Source organism: Astatotilapia calliptera, chromosome 20 (genome assembly GCF_964374335.1).
Source record: "Astatotilapia calliptera chromosome 20, fAstCal68.1, whole genome shotgun sequence".
In the NCBI taxonomy this organism is placed as follows: Eukaryota; Metazoa; Chordata; class Actinopteri; order Cichliformes; family Cichlidae; genus Astatotilapia; species Astatotilapia calliptera.
Window position 1 is genome coordinate 13,685,603 of NC_137441.1, and position 18,083 is coordinate 13,703,685.

At 38.4% G+C, this 18,083-nt stretch overlaps 2 protein-coding genes and 1 long non-coding RNA gene across 6 annotated transcripts; 2 read left to right on the forward strand and 1 right to left on the reverse strand.

Moving 5' to 3' along the window:
• Nucleotides 1-4,046: 4,046 nt before the first annotated feature.
• Nucleotides 4,047-8,465, forward strand: LOC145422764 (cytosolic sulfotransferase 3-like). Its single transcript, XM_080294532.1, has 7 exons — nucleotides 4,047-5,076; nucleotides 5,402-5,530; nucleotides 5,825-5,925; nucleotides 6,007-6,133; nucleotides 6,230-6,327; nucleotides 6,604-6,778; nucleotides 6,898-8,465. The coding sequence occupies exons 1-7, from the start codon at nucleotides 4,938-4,940 to the stop codon at nucleotides 7,008-7,010; spliced, it is 882 nt and encodes a 293-aa protein (XP_080150658.1). The 5' UTR covers nucleotides 4,047-4,937; the 3' UTR covers nucleotides 7,011-8,465.
• A 409-nt stretch (nucleotides 8,466-8,874) lies between these two features.
• On the reverse strand, nucleotides 8,875-10,364 carry LOC145422770 (uncharacterized). Its single transcript, XR_013904038.1, has 2 exons — nucleotides 10,231-10,364; nucleotides 8,875-9,581 (listed from the first exon to the last, which is right to left on the reverse strand). It is a non-coding gene; the product is annotated as an uncharacterized LOC145422770 (long non-coding RNA).
• Nucleotides 10,365-10,513: 149 nt separating this feature from the next.
• LOC145422769 (cytosolic sulfotransferase 3-like) lies at nucleotides 10,514-17,793 on the forward strand. 4 transcript variants are annotated; one of them, XM_080294538.1, is made up of 9 exons: nucleotides 10,516-10,656; nucleotides 10,820-10,841; nucleotides 11,787-11,933; nucleotides 12,183-12,311; nucleotides 12,726-12,826; nucleotides 12,912-13,038; nucleotides 13,130-13,227; nucleotides 14,403-14,577; nucleotides 14,685-17,793. In XM_080294538.1, exons 3-9 carry the CDS (start codon nucleotides 11,795-11,797, stop codon nucleotides 14,807-14,809), a joined length of 894 nt encoding a protein of 297 aa, XP_080150664.1. In that variant the 5' UTR covers nucleotides 10,516-10,656; nucleotides 10,820-10,841; nucleotides 11,787-11,794; the 3' UTR covers nucleotides 14,810-17,793. The 4 variants fall into 4 exon arrangements, with proteins under 4 accessions (XP_080150661.1, XP_080150664.1, XP_080150663.1 ...); XM_080294537.1 differs by having other exon boundaries at nucleotides 11,795-11,933; XM_080294535.1 differs by lacking the exon at nucleotides 10,820-10,841 and having other exon boundaries at nucleotides 10,514-10,656; nucleotides 11,795-11,933.
• Nucleotides 17,794-18,083: the final 290 nt, after the last annotated feature.

An 18,083-nucleotide genomic window follows, 5' to 3' on the forward strand; every position in this document is an offset into this window, starting at 1 on the left:
GTCCTTTTTGTCTGCAACCATCCATTACGTTAATGAGCAATCTGAGCTACATTCAAGAGTGCTTTTTGCTGCCCCTTTTGACCCAAGCACCTCAAAGACAGGTGAAAACATTCGAAAGCACCTGCTGCAGAATCTCAGAGTGTTTGGCATTGATGCGACAGACATGGGCAAAAAGATTATTTTTGTCACAGATCGTGGAGCCAACATGATCAGTGCCTTACGAGAATACACGAGGCTAAACTGCACAGCGCACATACTAAACGTGACTCTCTCCAGTGCGTTTGGTACTGCCATAATCGAAAAGTCTCCAGAGATCGCTAGCCTTCTGACTGATGTTAAAAAGTTGGTTACATATTTCAAACACTCAGGACAGCAGGGCAAGCTTAAAAAGTCACTGAAACAATCCATAGAGACACGATGGAACTCTAACTTTGACATGTTAAATTCTGTCTTGGAACAGTACGAAGACATTGCATCTGTGCTGACTGAGAGCAATAATTATGACAAGATCGGACGCATTAGCATCAGTACTCTTAAGTTACTAGTATCATTCCTAAAACCCTTCAAAGAGGCAACTGACGACTTGGAAACTGATAACACAGCTCCCAGTGCCTCACTTGTTCTTCCGTGGTCTGTGCGATTAATTGAGCACTGTACATCAGCCACAAAAGACCCTCTGCTCTCTGAAATTGCAACCGTCTGTGTAACACGGCTGAAAGAATTACTGTCAGCAGACAGCACTTCATCCCATTCTGTTCACGTGCTTTATAAAATAGCAACCTTTCTGACACCAAATCTGCGAGGTCTGAGAATGTTAGATGAAAGAGGGCGACAGAATGTGATACAGGGAGTCAAGGAGATGATCGAAGATTTAAAGTTTGATCATGCACATGATGAGGATGTTGAACCAACACCTGCCAAAAGGCCTACTGTTCTTCATAAATTTTCAGATTGGGAGGAAGAGGAAGAATCATGTGGATCAAAATCACTAGATGTTCAGATTCAGGAGTACAGGACCATGAAACTTGAATTATCAAGTCAACAAAACATTTTGCAGTGGTGGAATTCCAACAGTTCCCAGTTCCCTGCCCTGAGCAACCTTGCAAGATTTGTCCTCTGCATCCCGGCAACGAGTGCACCTTCCGAGAGAGCATTCAGCCTTTGTGGTCGGATTTTGGAGGAGAGACGTTCAGTACTGAAACCCTCATCAGTCAGTGACATTCTTTTCCTGCATGGAAATTTAAAATAATTTGGATTTTTTAAGTAAGTTTCGTTCATTTGATTAATAGTTTATAATTTTGAGATGTCGTTTATTGTTGCATTTATATATGCATATTTTCTTTTGTAGGAGAGACCTTGAATTCGACATTGGGACATTTTTTCGTTAAACTGATAGTTTAAACAACCATTTAATTTCGCAGTGGCCAACTATTTTGTTCTTTTGTTTACAATTTTAAGTGACTTTTTTTTTTTTCGTGACACTTTCCCTACTGTGTTGACAGAAAAATGTTACGTTTGTATTTTACATAAAAATAACAAGTAGGCCACAATGCTGTATTCGTTTTTATTTATTTTATTTTTGCAACACGTTTTCCATGTTAAAAGATAAATGTTGCATGTTGACAGATAAATGCATCTTGTTTAAGAAAAATAAATACAATCATTGCACAACCTGCAGTTTTATCTGTTATCTCTATTTTTTGGTGGTACCCCATTTAAATGTGAGATTTTGGAAACCAGATCTAAATTTAGCGGGAACGGTCGGGTCGGGTAGAAAATTATTCTAAGCGGGCAGCGGGTGAACAAAGACTGAATATACAGCGGGAGCGGTCGGGTGCGGTACAAAACCTTGCGGGAGCGGGCGGGAGCGGGACTAAAAAAACATTCCCGCGCAGACCTCTAGAGTCACGTGCCCTCTTCACAATTTCAGGATTACGTTAGTTGGTAGGAGTGATCCTAGATGGTAAGCAAGCTTTGTAATCATGTGTTACCAACATTTAATCTCTGCCTTTACTTTACAAAAATACTTTGTTTGCATTAAAATGTCCTTGTTTTAAATACTCAAACACTAAAATGTAACGAATGAAATAAATGTGTCTTATTCATTGTGGTTAGAGAACTCAGCTGGAGGGGAAATGTTGTAATTCTGGTGTTTCCTGATTCTACCAATGCTGGACTGCATCTTGTTTTTTATCATGTACTGTCAGCTGACTGTTTTTGCACTTACTTGAATGAACCTCTTTGTGACTAACATGACCGATATTCACAGAGCAATGTTAATATTATTCAGAGTTTTATTAAGCTAGTACAACAAACAAAAAAACATGGTGAGCAACACAAAGCTCAGGCAGAATCCAGACAGACAAGGTCCAAACTGCAATCAGAAAGTGAATACTAAAAACATAAATGCTCTCATAAAAAAGAAAACACTACAGTTGCAAAGGTTAAACTGGCAAAGGTGATGATGGTAAGTTAGAGGTATAATTTCAGTAGGACTTATTAGTGGTGCAGGAACAAATCGTCTTCACTAAACCTGGAAACAACAACCAAACAAACAGCAGAGACAGCAACTCCAGAATGTTGAATTAATAGATTAATGCAGACCTTCATCAGATCTCTTATTAAAAGAAGAAACCAAATCACGCACCTGGATTCTTCCATGACTTTAAATCACAGATGAGCTGCAACAGTGTGTGACCGAAGGAGTCCCGATGAAACTTCTAGTTTCAGCATAGTCATCAACTCTGGTTTTAAAAACCAGAGGTTGCAAAACATAAGTTACTGTGTAAGTAACAGAAGGATGGGGAAAACATGAAAGACAACTTCATTTTAAAAACAAGTAATTCTCACAGATGGAGGAGCTACGTCGGCCAGAACTGTTTGACTTCCATGGAGTCTCCATGACCAACGCTTTCACTGACAACTGGGACAACGTACAGAACTTCAAAGCAAGACCAGATGATATTGTTATCGCTACGTACCCTAAAGCAGGTTTGTTAGTTAGTTAGTTACTTACTTAGGTTATAAAATTGTTAGTGCTTTTTAAATAACATTTTCCCATTTTAATGTTAACGTGCAAGTTAATAGGTTTCCGACTTTACAGTGTGCATTGGCTGAAAGACACTATAAGGATGCTATCTGACTGTGTTCATTTGGATTATGGGGCTTATATCATCATGTGCTGATATCACACCAAACAATATGCATTTATCTGTTTCGCACCCAGGAACCACATGGGTCTCTTACATCATAGATCTTCTGTATTTTGGGCACATGGGTCCAGCTCGTCAGACATCCATCCCCCTTCATGACAGAGTGCCCTTTCTGGAGCTCTACGTACCTTTTCTACCTTCAGGTTGAATCTTGTGACCACCTTCAATTAGCCATATTTGTATTAGACCAGATCCAAAAGCTCAATGTCCTAATTTCACTTTGGTACTTATTTGTCATTAGAACTGTTCAGTCAAAAGGAAATTCAAAAAACATTCTGAATCAGGTTACAAATAGTTACAACTACAAATACAGCCTTGTTCAATAGCTTTGTGATGGTTCTGGCAGTTTTATTGGTGTGTAAATCTGTTAAGTTAGTCATAGCACCTCAAAAACACAATGTTTGGGCAATTCATGTTGTTGATCTGTGGTCTATAAAGAAATCTATCTTTGCATGTTCTGTTGCAAACGGTTCCTTCTTATCTCTACCTTACTCAGGTACCGATTTGGCAGACAAACTTCCCACCACTCCTCGTCTCATTAAAACTCATCTTCCAGTCCAGTTTGTACCAAAGTCCTTCTGGGAGCAGCGCTGCAGGGTAAAAGCACACATACCTGTAGTCATAGAGACATGGGATTTATGAAACCCACAGAGTATAATTCAGCGTTTCCTCTTTTTGTAGGTGGTCTATGTGGCCCGCAATGCAAAAGACAATGCAGTGTCCTATTTTCACTTTGAACGCATGAACACTTCTACTTCTCACACTTTCTGCTCCCTCCATTGTACTCCGCACACAGAGCTTACCTGTATTATAGTGCTTAGGCTGATTGCAAAGTGAACTAATTATCTAAAAAAGTTTTCACATGTGAAAGTGTGCCAGACAGTTGGCAAATTAGTGTTAATGATAGCCATACATGTGTATACTTTTGCTAGGAGTGTGTTGGAAATTTGGTAATTGAGTGTTGTGCAGTGAATTGTGCCTACAGTTTTGCAAAGTGTGTGTTACAAAATTGCAAACTGAGTGCAAAGCAGTTTTTGTGCTTTTAGTTTTGCAAACTCAGTGAGTGGTTTTGCTATAAGTCTGAATAGTTTTAGAGATTGTGCTACAGGAATCACAGTTAGGGTTTAAGCATTCAGAAAAAACTGTAATAAGACCTACCTTGGCACTTGTGCAGGTGGAGCCAAAGGGAAGACATGCTTCACCATATTTTCTAGTCTTTGGCTTAGAATGAACTTTGCTTGGAAACATATTCAGCGATGCTTCATCTCCTGCTTTGCGTTAGTGTGGGAGCCCCGTCAAAAACCTTTCATGCTATGCTAGCAGTGTCCAAACAATCTTTTTTTTTCCCTTTTCATACCATGCCCAGGGGGCGGGCCCCACACCTTGGGAAGCTCTACTTTGAGGTATTGGACACCGATGGTAAACTGCCATCAGACCCTAAATCAGACCCTGTTATCTGTTGTTATCAATATTTTTTTTTAATTATTTCTTGGTGAGTGGACATATTGGTTACACTTTGACTAATCATTAATCAGTAACACAACCTTCAGAAGCAAAGTGCACTGAGGGTGTAATTACTGAAGGTTACTCATTTCTGATGTCAAGGAGGAACAGAGAATAAAACAGTAAAGCAGACAAAAAAATTACATCATATGGGAGAAAGATACTCTAAAGTGTGGAATAAAAACTCAGGCAGTTATTCTAATAATAAAAAAAAGTCAAGAGATGGAGGTGCGACCTCGACCAGAACTGTTTGACTTCCATGGAGTTGGCATGATCACAGACTTTACAGAAAACTGGGACAACATACAGAACTTCAAAGCAAGACCAGATGATATTCTTATTGCTACGTACCCTAAAGCAGGTAAGGTTAATTTAACCTTAGTAGACAGAATTGTGCCAGCCTGGGTGAACATAAGAAAGTGAAGACATGTGAAAGTAAACTGATTTAAACTCAAATCAAAGCCTTGGAAATTATTTTAGACTCTCTTTATCTCTCTGTGTGTTTTATTGGCTTTAAAAAACCTTTGAGCTAAATGTTGTGCTGAAAGGCACTATATAAATAAAGCTTAAGGGCATGTACAAGGGTTGTGTGGAGCTAGTTACTATAGTATTTTTTTTAAATAAATAATTTCATGGATTGCTATATTTCCCACTGAACAGCATGGTTTTATCTCTTTCAACCTCAGGAACCACATGGGTCTCCTACATCCTAGATCTTCTGTATTTTGCGCACATGGGTCAAGACCGTCAGACTTCCATCCCTCTTCATGACAGAGTACCCTTCCTGGAGATATGCGAACCCCCTATGCCCAAAGGTCTCAGATCAGTTCTGATTGCAGAAATTTTTTGTGTGTCACATGTTGAAACAGCAGCTGCTAAAATGCAACCTCAGTGTGTTTCACATTCACTGTTGTCTAAACAGAGGGATATAATTTTTTTTTTGCTTGATATTTGGTTATTTTTCAAATCTATTTGGTTATTAGACACTCAAAATTGTTTGCAAACTCACTCGAAAGTGCCTTAAAATGTTGGCCTTTTAGCCATGTTGACCTCTGACATCTAGAAAAGTCCAACTTATTAGGGGCAAACCAATCATTCTTACCTTACAGGTACAGACTTGGCAGACAAACTTCCCACCACTCCTCGTCTCATTAAAACTCATCTACCAGTCCAGTTTGTACCAAAGTCCTTCTGGGAGCAGCGCTGCAGGGTAAAATGCATATATACCTGTAACCATAGAGACATGGGATTTATGAAACAGATTAGAACTTGTTGTTGTCTGGTTCTGCAGGTAGTCTACGTGGCCCGCAATGCAAAAGACAATGCAGTGTCCTACTTCCATTTTGAACGCATGGACAGTGGTATGCCAGAACCGGGGAAATGGAGCACCTTCCTGCAGAACTTCATGGAGGGGAAGAGTGAGTTCAGTTTAGTTTTACTGTAGAAAGAAGAGACATTGTTTTCATTTTATTTCTCATGTAAACACTCTGTTGTGTTTTGTTGTGTGTTTGTAGTGGTTTTTGGATCGTGGTATGACCATGTGAACGGCTGGTGTGAGAAGAAGCAGACTTATTCAAATTTTCACTACATGTTCTATGAAGATTTGATTGAGGTATCATGAGCTGTGCTAAAGAATGCCATTTACAACAAAGCTCATTACATTAAAAAGTGTCTTGAGTTTGTTAATAAACACGTTGCCCTTGCTGAAAGATTAAATAGCTTTTAGGAAATACTTAGCCTTCGTCTGGTGTTCTAGTCTGTGGGACTCGCTTTGTATGTTTACCAAAAGAAACATTATGCAGTTGTTATTTTAACTTCAAATTCTTTGCCTTTGTATCATTTTCTTTGAAGAACATATAAATGAAATATAAAATAACACTTCACACAGGACTGTGGACGAGAAATAGACCGACTGTGTTCCTTCCTTAGTTTGTCTCCATCACCTGAAGAGAAGGAAAGAGTCAAAGCCAGCGTGACTTTTGACAATATGAAACAAAATAAAATGACCAACTACTCCACCTTCGATTCAATGAACCAGACTATATCTCCTTTCATGAGAAAAGGTATAAATGTCTAAACCTAAAAGTTGTTTTGTTCCCCTCTGTGTTTCTTCTGAGAACTGTGTACTGCATTTATGAATAGGTTGATCAAATAACCTGAATTATTTTCTCTGTTTCTTCAGGAAAAGTTGGTGACTGGAAGAACCACTTCACTGTGGCCCAGAATGAACAGTTTGATGAAGACTACAAGCAGAAAATGAAGAATCCTGATCTAAAGTTTCGTTATGAAATTTAGATCCCCAGCTGGGTGTGATGGAACTCTGCACTGATATGTGATTAAAGAGTTAAGAAATAAGCCAAATTTGATATGAAATTTAAACAAACTAAATTTCAGGTAGGTGATAGAGAGCTGTGGCAGAGTTCACAACCCTGAGCTGTCCTGCAGAAATGATAAATTCGACAGAACAATTTCCAGAAACAGTACCAACTTATATATGATAGCTTCCATTCTTTAAAAAATGATGGTCAGGTATGATTTGTCTGACACCACGTGTTATCGTATATGGATATTATACTTTAGGCTTTTCTGCACCTTCATTCTGCTCAGTAACATGTTTTAAACTTTGTTAAATAATGGCAACTTTGTGGTATGCTGTAAAGTTAACCCATTATCCTCATATCAGCACACCTTTTTAAAACCACTTTCTGTTTAAAGGCGATTCATAGTTTTATTCTTACAAGATCCAACTAAACTCAAATAGGAGAAATTAAAAAGGCAAACAACAAACAAAAGTCTAGGTGTTCAGGGAATGATGTAAAAATTCGTTAGGGCACTAATACTCATGAAAAGGGTCAGTTTTGCATATACATTGAAAAGGCCTTTACTTTCCCTCAGCATTAGGGAGTATTTTAACATCTAATAACTCTTTCTTTTACCTCAAAACATTGATTCAATTCAACTGGACACAGTGGTTTTATCACTGAAGAATATTTAGTGAAAACTTCATTTTAAATTTTAGAAAGAAAGCTATATTTGTATTTAGATTATTGAATCCATTGAAATTGCAGTTTCTAAAAGATTTATAATTTTTTTTATTTGTAATTAAAAATATTTTTGCAATAAGGTTTTGTTGAGAGTGTAATACTTTTTTTATGAAATCCATTTTTTTTGATTTGAAGAGTACTTATTAATGTCAACAAGACTTTTAAAGAGAAATAGACCAATGGGTATCCTTCCTTTTGGGGAAGGAAAATGTCAGAACCAGTATACAAATTAAAATAAAATGACAGTTCATGTGATGAACCACAAGGTGTTACAAGGTGTATATGACTCTGGTTTCACGTGGCCTATCAACACAATTTAAAAACTGGTATATATCACCTTGTTGCTTTGTCATCTTGAAGTGGTCATGTGATTGGCTTACCACGACTACTATGGCTGTATCCCAATTCAGGGTCTGCAGCCTTAAAGTACGCAGCCTTAACGGTCCACAAGGCCCGCATACTCAAAGACCGCTAAGGCTGGAACTGCGGGGCTTGTAGGCTTATGAAATGGGACGGTCTAGCCTACGTCGCGCTGCCCAGGTTGCCTAGCAACCATGATACTATCCGCTGGAAAAGTTTCATACAGCATTGTTTTTCACGAATGAAGGCGAAAATATTTTATTTGTTTTTACATGAGCGCTGTGTGATTTGATAAGTATCTGAGGCTGAGACCACGGGACAATAAAAACATAATTGCTGGGCCTTATTTCTGTACTGAACAGTCATTTTAAGATTAAATAAGTAAATAACAATTAGCTCATGTTGTTCATGAGACTACAGTCATCTTACTTTGGTAATGTAAATATAATATGGCCAATATTATAGTTATATTAATCATTACTAGTCATTACGGCAGTGTGCTTGAACTCTGTGTCATTCAATGAGCATCAATAAAGATTCAAGTTGCAGTTATTTATATTTCTTATCACCTTAAATCTTCACTCAAAGACAAGTATCTTTGACAGTGTATATATAGATATATCATATATATGAGACAAATATTGTTCTTTCAGTATGTTGGCATTACTAAATTTGGCTCATTGCTTACATATATTTATAAAAAGAAAATGTACAAGCTGTGATAACTGTTTCTGATAAAATGAAGAGTAGACTGATATATTAAATATTCCTTTATTGGGTGAGAAAATCAGACCATGTCATAACTGCTTTCAGTCATACAGAATAGATATCAGAGCCTTAAACAGGCTGACTTCTGCTAAATGGGTCAAACTGGGCAGAAAGTATACAAACACATAACATCCTTATAGAATATAATGTAACACTATAGATCAACTTACCTCAGAATATATAAAGCACATAAACAATTACAGCAATATGATGCAACAAACACAGCAGTGCTACTAATCCAAAATACTCAAAGCTTCATAGAACTGAAACAAACAGGGGCATTTATTTTTAGCTCCATTCTGCTGCTGATACATACTTTAGGTTTCTGAATATTAAACTTGTTGCTGCCTTTCATAGTGTGTAACTTGAAGGCCCTGAGTACTTACTCCCACACTGAAAACACTGGAATTATAAAATTATTTTAACATCACCTAATAAGACTGATTCAGGACAGACAATTAGTTATTTTAAACTTTTCTAGCAGTCCTTCACAAACAGGGAACAGTCTGTCTATTCTCTCCATCTGTCAGCTGCTGCTGGCTCTTCCTCCTCCTCTTCCTCACACACTGCTGAGTTTGTCCTGGTGGATCATCAGGGGTGCAAAGCCTCACAGATGATGTGCAGCAGTGGGTCCTCACTGTCCTCACTCTGGACACTTGCAGTTGTCACACATGGAAATCAAATGTGTGATAAGCTGCAGGATTCAAACACAAGTGTAACTTATAAATACATGTTCGTACTTTTATTACACAATCAGAGAGAAAGAAACAGAGAGCGAGTGCAGGACAGACAGACAGGTGAAAGTCTCAGGTGTACACACTGCTACAAACAGGAGGATTTAGTGTTTGTGTTATTAGAGTGCTAAACAAGAGTTCCCAGATGGTACAGTGGGCACATGTGTGACTCCTGTGATTATCTTTCTTTCAGCTTAATGAGTGAACCGTCAGCTCGTTCAAACACACGTTAAAGTCCGTTTGGTTCGACATCACCGAACAGAGGCAGCAATATAACATAGCTAACATTAACAGTGCAGTGAATCCTGCTTGTGCCGTGATATTCAGGACTGCAAACCGAGCAGCATCACTGACTTTCAGCTTGTTGTGTTTGTGGATATATGACTGACTTTAATTATCCATAAAATCATCACATTCTCTGTAAGATTAAAATCATCTATTGAACGGCGTATATTTTAAAGTAAAGGCTTTAAAACCAAGTAAACGCTGAAAGTACAAACATCGCTAATGTCACATAACTTTGCCGACATGTGGCCAACAATAATGTTTTAATGTTCTTCATTATTAAACATTTGCACATAAATAAGTGACATAATATTCAGTACTTACTTTTAGAAGTTTACTCTTCGACCGCCCCTCTTCCGCCGTTTTTTTCGGCAAAATTATCCACACCCACCGCCGCGCTATGAAGTCTGGGATATGTTGGGCGATGGAGGGTACACGGATCCATCCTTAAAATTCAGGGAAATGAAGGACGCATTTGAGGGCCAAATTTCGAGCAGCCTGTGAATTGGGACAGCCTTTGTCGCGTCGCTGTGACGTAATCGGCCTTTAAGGCTGCAGACCGTGAATTGGGATACCGCCTATATTCTTCCTCAGTCAAACAGCAGCACTCATGGGGATTGTTTTGCTCCAGGTGTTGGGCCAAAAAGTGATTGTCGGGCAGAAAGTGATTGCCGTCCGCGGGAGCGCGCCGAGCTGCCTAAAGCTGTAGCGCCCAGATTATTACAGCGACTTCCGTGCGACTGATATAAGGTGCGGTAAGCTGTAGACAGCTTCAAACTTTGTGCTCCCAAAGTTTGGGCGAGTTTTACTGAGTAAATATTTAACTCGTCCACTTTAGGTCAGTGTTATTGCTGGAATTAATGATTAAATCTGTGGGTTAAATCCCTTGTTCACAACTTCAAGTGTATGTCAGTTGGTAGGAGTGATCCTAGAAGGTAAGTAAGCTTCATAATCTTGTGTTACCAACAATCTAATGTGTTTTTACTTTACAAACATTTGTAAAGGAATTAAACATGTTCTGTTTAAAATACATTCAGTAAATGTTACTGTGTGTCTGAATCAGAGTGATGGAGGTGAAATGTTGTAATTTTGGTGTTTACAGATTCTACCAATGCTGCAGTGCACATGTCGTAATTAGTCGTCCTTTTCGTACTGGCAGCTGACTGTTTTTGCACTTACTTGAATGAAGCAATTCAAATGAACTTTGAACTACATTTCTAAAATTTACATCAAAGTCAGCTTTATTGTCAAAAACCATATGCACAGGTCATACACAGGAATTTGAAGTTTCAATGCTCCCACAGCCCTCGGTGTACACTAAAACAATATAAAGATTAAAATAAGTCTTATGTACGACACAATACAATACAAAACAGTGTCCAGCACAGTCAGAGTGCTTGTGGGCAAGAGTTCGTGTGCAAGTGGGGTGGGGGAGTCAGTGAGGGGCGATGGTGGAGGTTGAGAGTTTTATAAGTCTGGGAGGTGGGCAGGGTTAAGAGGGGAGAGGTGGATGCAGGTCTGTAGTTCTGTGTGTGAGAGTGGAGAGGGACAGAGCAGGGAGAGAATTCAGCATCCTGACAGTCTGACTGATTAGGTGTGCAGACCAGCAACACTGCAATGCCAAACAAAAAGGACAAGATGAGCCCCAACAGATGTCATGATATGTATATCAATTCTTTAGACCTGTGAGGAAAAGAACCACCGGTCAACCTGCCTTAAACCCTGACAACAGGACAGCAGGTGTGACCAAAAGAGGGCGTCCCTATAAAATCTATCCCTACAAACTGAATCACAGCCATCAACCATCATGAAACATCCAGTTTGCAATTTCATCGTTTTTTAGGACTGGAGAAAACATGAAAGACTTTTAAAATAATCAGTCTTACAGATGGAGGTGCCACGTCGACCAGAAATGTTTGACTTCCATGGAGTCTCCATGCTCAACGTCATCACTGACAACTGGGACAACATACAGAACTTCAAAGCAAGACCAGATGATATTCTTATCTCTACGTACCCTAAAGCAGGTACTGATGTGGTGTGTGCAAGAGTGTGGAGCTTATCTAATTATAAAATAACTTTTTTTGTTAAAAAATAATTTTAATGTTGGTGTCTGAGTTCATAGGATTCCCACTAAACACTATGCATCCACGAGTTCAGTGTTGACCTGAAAAATACAAAAATGATGCTGAGTGTCTTAATTTGGGTTATGGAGTTTATATCTTCATAGTTTGGTATCCCACTGAACAATATGCATCTATCTGTTTCAACCTCAGGAACCACATGGATCTCTTACATCATAGATCTTCTGTATTTTGAGAACATGGATCCAGATCATCAGACATCCATCCCTCTTCATGAAAGAGTGCCCTTCCTGGAGATTTCTGTACCTTCTCAACCTTTAGGTTGAATCTTGTGACCACCTTCAATTAGCCATATTTGTATTAAGTCAGAACCAAAAGTTAGTTTCACTTTGGTGTACTTGTACATTAAGGTATCATTAGAACTGTTCAGACAGAAAAATATTCCAAAAACGTTTGAAATAGGTTCAGTCTTTTTGTCTGACATCTGTTTTGCTTGCATGCCATCATTTTGTGACACGTTTTGTCAGAGTTAGTTATAATATAATGTAGTATAAGGTAGTATAGTAGTTTAGTATAGTATAATGTGTAGTAATTAATGTTGTTGATCTATGCTATAATAAAAAAGCCAATCATTGCATTTTAACAGTTACAAGTTACTCCTTCTTATCATTTAGGGAAAGACTTGGCAGACAAGCTTGATTGCAAATGATTCCTTCTTATCTCTACCTTACTCAGGTACCGATTTGGCAGACAAGCTTCCCACCACTCCTCGTCTCATTAAAACTCATCTACCAGTCCAGTTTGTACCAAAGTCCTTCTGGGAGCAGCGCTGCAGGGTAAAAATCATGCAAACCTGTAGAAATAGAGACATGGGATTTATGAAACCCACAGAGCATAATTTAGTTTTGCCTCTTTCTGTAGGTGGTTTATATGGCCCGCAATGCAAAAGACAGTGTAGTGTCCTATTTCCACTTTAACTGCATGAACAGTGCCCTGCCAGAACCAGGAGACTGGAGCACATTTCTGCAGGACTTCATGGAGGGAAAGAGTGAGTTCTGTTTAGTTTCAGTGTAAAGGAAAAATAATATCATTATATTTCCCATGTTAACGTTCCTTTGTGTGTTGTTCTGTGTCTGCAGGGGTTTATGGATCGTGGTATGACCATGTGAACGGCTGGTGGGAGAAGAAGCAAACTTATTCAGATTTTCACTACATGTTCTATGAAGATTTGATTGAGGTACAGCACCGAGTTTGGCTAACGTGTGCCGACTGACAGTTATGTCATCTGCATCAACCACATTTTCACTCTTCATAGCAGTTCTTGCTTCCTCCTCACTAATCCTCTGAACTTCCTGATTCACTACCTGTTTTCCATCTGTCCGCTACCTCTCATATTCTTCGTTCATCAACTCCTCGGAGAACTCCTTACACTTTTCCACACACAATCTTTATTTGTTAGTACAGTTCCATCTCGATACCGATACTTAATCATCCTCACCTGCTACACATCCTTTCCAGCAAGATCCTTCTAGCAAGCAGGTGAGTGTTCCAGCTCCAGTAAGTCCTTTTACAGATTACAGGTATTGATGGGACTGAAGGCAGGACAGAAATCCTCAAAGTCCCAGACAGAGCATAGAATAGGAATCCAGATGAGGAATGAAGTGGCTACAGCAGAGAAAACACAATATTGATTCATAGGAAACTAAGTGCAGAATTCTAACAATGAAAGTCTGATTACCATCACTGAGATGAAGATGACCTGGTGGTGTTCTGCTGCCCACCCAGATATCAAATACAGTGGAGGAAGAAAGGAAGAAATGTCAAAGAAATGTAGTGCTCATTATCTGTTTCTGATACATAAACTTCAAATAAAGAGGACATTATTTTATCACAACACATGCACACATGCATAACGGTGCAAAATAGCCAGTTAATGAAATTTGCCTCTTTGGTAATGGTGCATTTTTTTCAGTTTTTGGCCTGAGGTAATAGCCTGTGGCTCTGTGGACTGTGATTGATCAATGGTTTGTAGTAAACCTTGTAGATGTAGTATCAGTTAAACATTAACCAGCTACAAGTGAGCATTTATTCATTGCCATCATTACTAATAATTAAGAAAAAAAAGATCAAATTTGACATCTTCAATTTGAAAATTCATAGAAAATAAAGAAACTCATAAATGAAATCTGTGTTTTTTTGTTAATCTCGAAGGTTTAAAATTTTAAGATGCATAAAAAAAAAAATCAAAATCAAAATTGTCACATATTGAAAGAGAAGTCTGTAAAATCCTAATATCTCCCAAGGAGAGATTCTTACACCAAATTTACTACAGACCAAAAGAAGAAAAATTAATAAAATTTAGAGATGAAACATCTCTTTTAAACTCATTCATATTTTCATTTATGTGAACAGGACTATGAAAAAGAAATAGACCGACTGTGTTCCTTCCTTGGTTTGTCTCCATCAGCTGAAGAGAAGGAAAGAATCAGAGCCAGTGTGACATTTGACAGCATGAAGCAAAACAAGATGACCAACTATTCCACAGCTCGCAAGCTGAACCACGAGGTTTCTCCTTTTATGAGAAAAGGTACAACTGCCTGCTAGGAAATTTTAGTTTTTTCTCAGTATAGGCACCAATATATGTTCAGTTTATTATTAGGATAATCAAATACTTTGAATGTTCTCCTTCTCCAGGAAAAGTTGGTGACTGGAAGAACCACTTCACTGTGGCTCAGAATGAGCAGTTTGATGAAGACTACAAGAAGAAGATGAAGAATCCTGATTTGAAGTTTCGCTGTGAAATTCAAAGAGGGGGCTAGAGCTGAGAAGTGATATGCAATTAAATAGTTAAGAATAAATCAAATATTAAGCCTGAACAACTGAATTCTCTTACATTGTGGTGCTGTTGGCTATCTACAGTGGGGCAAAAAAGTATTTAGTCAGCCACCGATTGTGCAAGTTCCCCCACCTAAAATGATGACAGAGGTCAGTAATTTGCACCAGAGGTACACTTCAACTGTGAGACACAGAATGTGAAAAAAAAAAATCCATGAATCCACATGGTAGGATTTGTAAAGAATTTATTCGTAAATCAGGGTGGAAAATAAGTATTTGGTCAATAACAAAAATACAACTCAATACTTTGTAACATAACCTTTGTTGGCAATAACAGAGGTCAAACGTTTACTATAGGTCTTTACCAGGTTTGCACACACAGTAGCTGGTATTTTGGCCCATTCCTCCATGCAGATCTTCTCGAGAGCAGTGATGTTTTGGGGCTGTCGCCGAGCAACACGGACTTTCAACTCCCGCCACAGATTTTCTATGGGGTTGAGGTCTGGAGACTGGCTAGGCCACTCCAGGACTTTCAAATGCTTCTTACGGAGCCACTCCTTTGTTGCCCGGGCGGTGTGTTTTGGATCATTGTCATGTTGGAAGACCCAGCCTCGTTTCATCTTCAAAGTTCTCACTGATGGAAGGAGGTTTTGGCTCAAAATCTCACGATACATGGCCCCATTCATTCTGTCCTTAACACGGATCAGTCGTCCTGTCCCCTTGGCAGAAAAACAGCCCCATAGCATAATGTTTCCACCCCCATGCTTCACAGTAGGTATGGTGTTCTTGGGATGCAACTCAGTATTCTTCTTCCTCCAAACACGACGAGTTGAGTTTATACCAAAAAGTTCTACTTTGGTTTCATCTGACCACATGACATTCTCCCAATCCTCTGCTGTATCATCCATGTGCTCTCTGGCAAACTTCAGACGGGCCTGGACATGCACTGGCTTCAGCAGCGGAACACGTCTGGCACTGTGGGATTTGATTCCCTGCCGTTGTAGTGTGTTACTGATGGTGACCTTTGTTACTTTGGTCCCAGCTCTCTGCAGGTCATTCACCAGGTCCCCCCGTGTGGTTCTGGGATCTTTGCTCACCGTTCTCATGATCATTTTGACCCCACGGGTTATTCATAGACTTGACAAAGGCATTTGACACTATAGATCATGATATATTAATAAGAAAACTGGAACGTTATGGTGTCAGAGGGGTAGTTTTAAATTGGGTCCGGAGTTATTTAAGTGACAGAAAGCAGTTTGTGAAAATAAATGGTGGTTGCTCCTTATGTATGGACATTGCTTGTGGTGTACCCCAAGGGTCAGTTTTGGGTCCAAAATTCTTCAACTTGTACATTAACGACATCTGTAAAGTGTCCAAAGTATTAAAAATGGTTCTCTTTGCTGATGATACAAACATTTTTTTGCTCTGGTGATGATCTGCAGAATTTATTGGAGGATATGACTAATGAAATAAGTAAAGTGAAGTTCTGGCTTGATAAAAACAAATTATCATTACATTTGAATAAATCTAAACTGATGTTATTTGGAAATAGTAGTTTAAATACAAATGCAAAGATTCAAATAAATGGTGTTGATATTGAAAGAGTCAGTGAAAATAAATTTCTGGGGGTAATAATAGATGAAAAACTTAACTGGAGAGCTCACGTAAGATATATTCATTCCAAAGTATCACGAAGCATTGCAGTACTAAACAAGGCAAAACAGGTATTCGACAGAACATCACTTCATATTCTCTACTGTTCACTGGTTTCACCATACTTAAGCTATTGTGCAGAGGTCTGGGGCAATAACTATAAAACCACATTACATTCACTTTTTACTCTTCAAAAGAAAGCAATTCGAATCATCCACAATGCAGGTTATAGGGAACATACAAACTCACTATTTTTGCAGTCTGAAGTATTGAAAATTGACGACATAGTGAAATTCCAAACAGCACAAATTCTATTCAAAGCAAAAAATAAAGAACTGCCAGGTAATATTCAGAGTATGTTTTTTTTGAAAGAAGGAAGTTATAATTTAAGGGGTTTTTGTAACTTCAAAACAATGAAGGTACGTACTACAAGAAAAGGCTTTTGTGTTTCTGTTCAAGGAGTGAAACTATGGAACAAACTGAATATGGAATTAAAGCAATGTCCAAACATAAAACTGTTCAAAAAAAGTTATAAAAATATGATCTTCTCGATCTATAAAGAAAAGGAAAATATTTAAATTAAGTGAATGTCTCTATTTAAAAACAAACAAACAAAAAATTCATGATGTGATATTATAGTATATAGTATATCAGAAATCTGTTCACTATTTTTATTACAAATTATATCAGTAAGGAAGCTGACTAAATATTCACTGATAATTTATGGGACAGGGGTGGGATTAAATAAGTGTATACTTCTTCCCACTCCCTTTCAACATGTAAATTAATCAGAATGTTTTTTTTGTATGTAATTTGTATAGTATTTTTTTTCTCTCTTATTTCTTTTCTAAATGTACTTATATATTGTTCACATGTTGAAATAAATTACCAATCAATCAATCAATCAATCTTGCGTGGAGCCCCAGATCGAGGGAGATTATCAGTGGTCTTGTATGTCTTCCATTTTCTGATGATTGCTCCCACAGTTGATTTTTTCACACCAAGCTGCTTGCCTATTGTAGATTCACTCTTCCCAGTCTGGTGCAGGTCTACAATACTTTTCCTGGTGTCCTTCGAAAGCTCTTTGGTCTTGGCCATGGCGGAGTTTGGAGTCTGACTGTTTGAGGCTGTGGACAGGTGTCTTTTATACAGATGAGTTCAAACAGGTGCCATTCATACAGGTAACGAGTGGGGGACAGAAAAGCTTCTTACAGAAGACGTTACAGGTCTGTGAGAGCCAGAGATCTTCCATGTTTGAGGTGACCAAATACTTATTTTCCACCCTGATTTACGAATAAATTCTTTACAAATCCTACCATGTGAATTCATGGATTTTTTTTTCACATTCTGTCTCTCACAGTTGAAGTGTACCTCTGGTGCAAATTACTGACCTCTGTCATCATTTTAAGTGGGGAAACTTGCACAATCGGTGGCTGACTAAATACTTTTTTGCCCCACTGTATCAGCTTAACCTCCCAGGACCTGGCATCCACATTTGTGAACATCACATTTCGGGTTGTGGAGACCAAACTACTAAATTTTGCTCTACAAAGGGCCTGATATCTACTAATGAGGACATTATACTGCCACTGTTCTATTGAAATT

Bases quoted from the DNA above. Each gene is read 5' to 3' on its own strand.
- LOC145422764 (XM_080294532.1), top strand. From the start codon at position 4,938: ATGGAGGTGCGACCTCGACCAGAACTGTTTGACTTCCATGGAGTTGGC. The intron at 6,134-6,229 runs GTGAGTTCAGTT...GTGTGTTTGTAG, and splicing joins GAACTTCATGGAGGGGAAGA to TGGTTTTTGGATCGTGGTAT. The intron at 6,779-6,897 runs GTATAAATGTCT...CTGTTTCTTCAG, and splicing joins ATCTCCTTTCATGAGAAAAG to GAAAAGTTGGTGACTGGAAG.
- LOC145422769 (XM_080294535.1), top strand. From the start codon at position 11,795: ATGGAGGTGCCACGTCGACCAGAAATGTTTGACTTCCATGGAGTCTCC. The intron at 12,827-12,911 runs GTAAAAATCATG...CTCTTTCTGTAG, and splicing joins TCTGGGAGCAGCGCTGCAGG to GTGGTTTATATGGCCCGCAA. The intron at 13,039-13,129 runs GTGAGTTCTGTT...CTGTGTCTGCAG, and splicing joins GGACTTCATGGAGGGAAAGA to GGGTTTATGGATCGTGGTAT.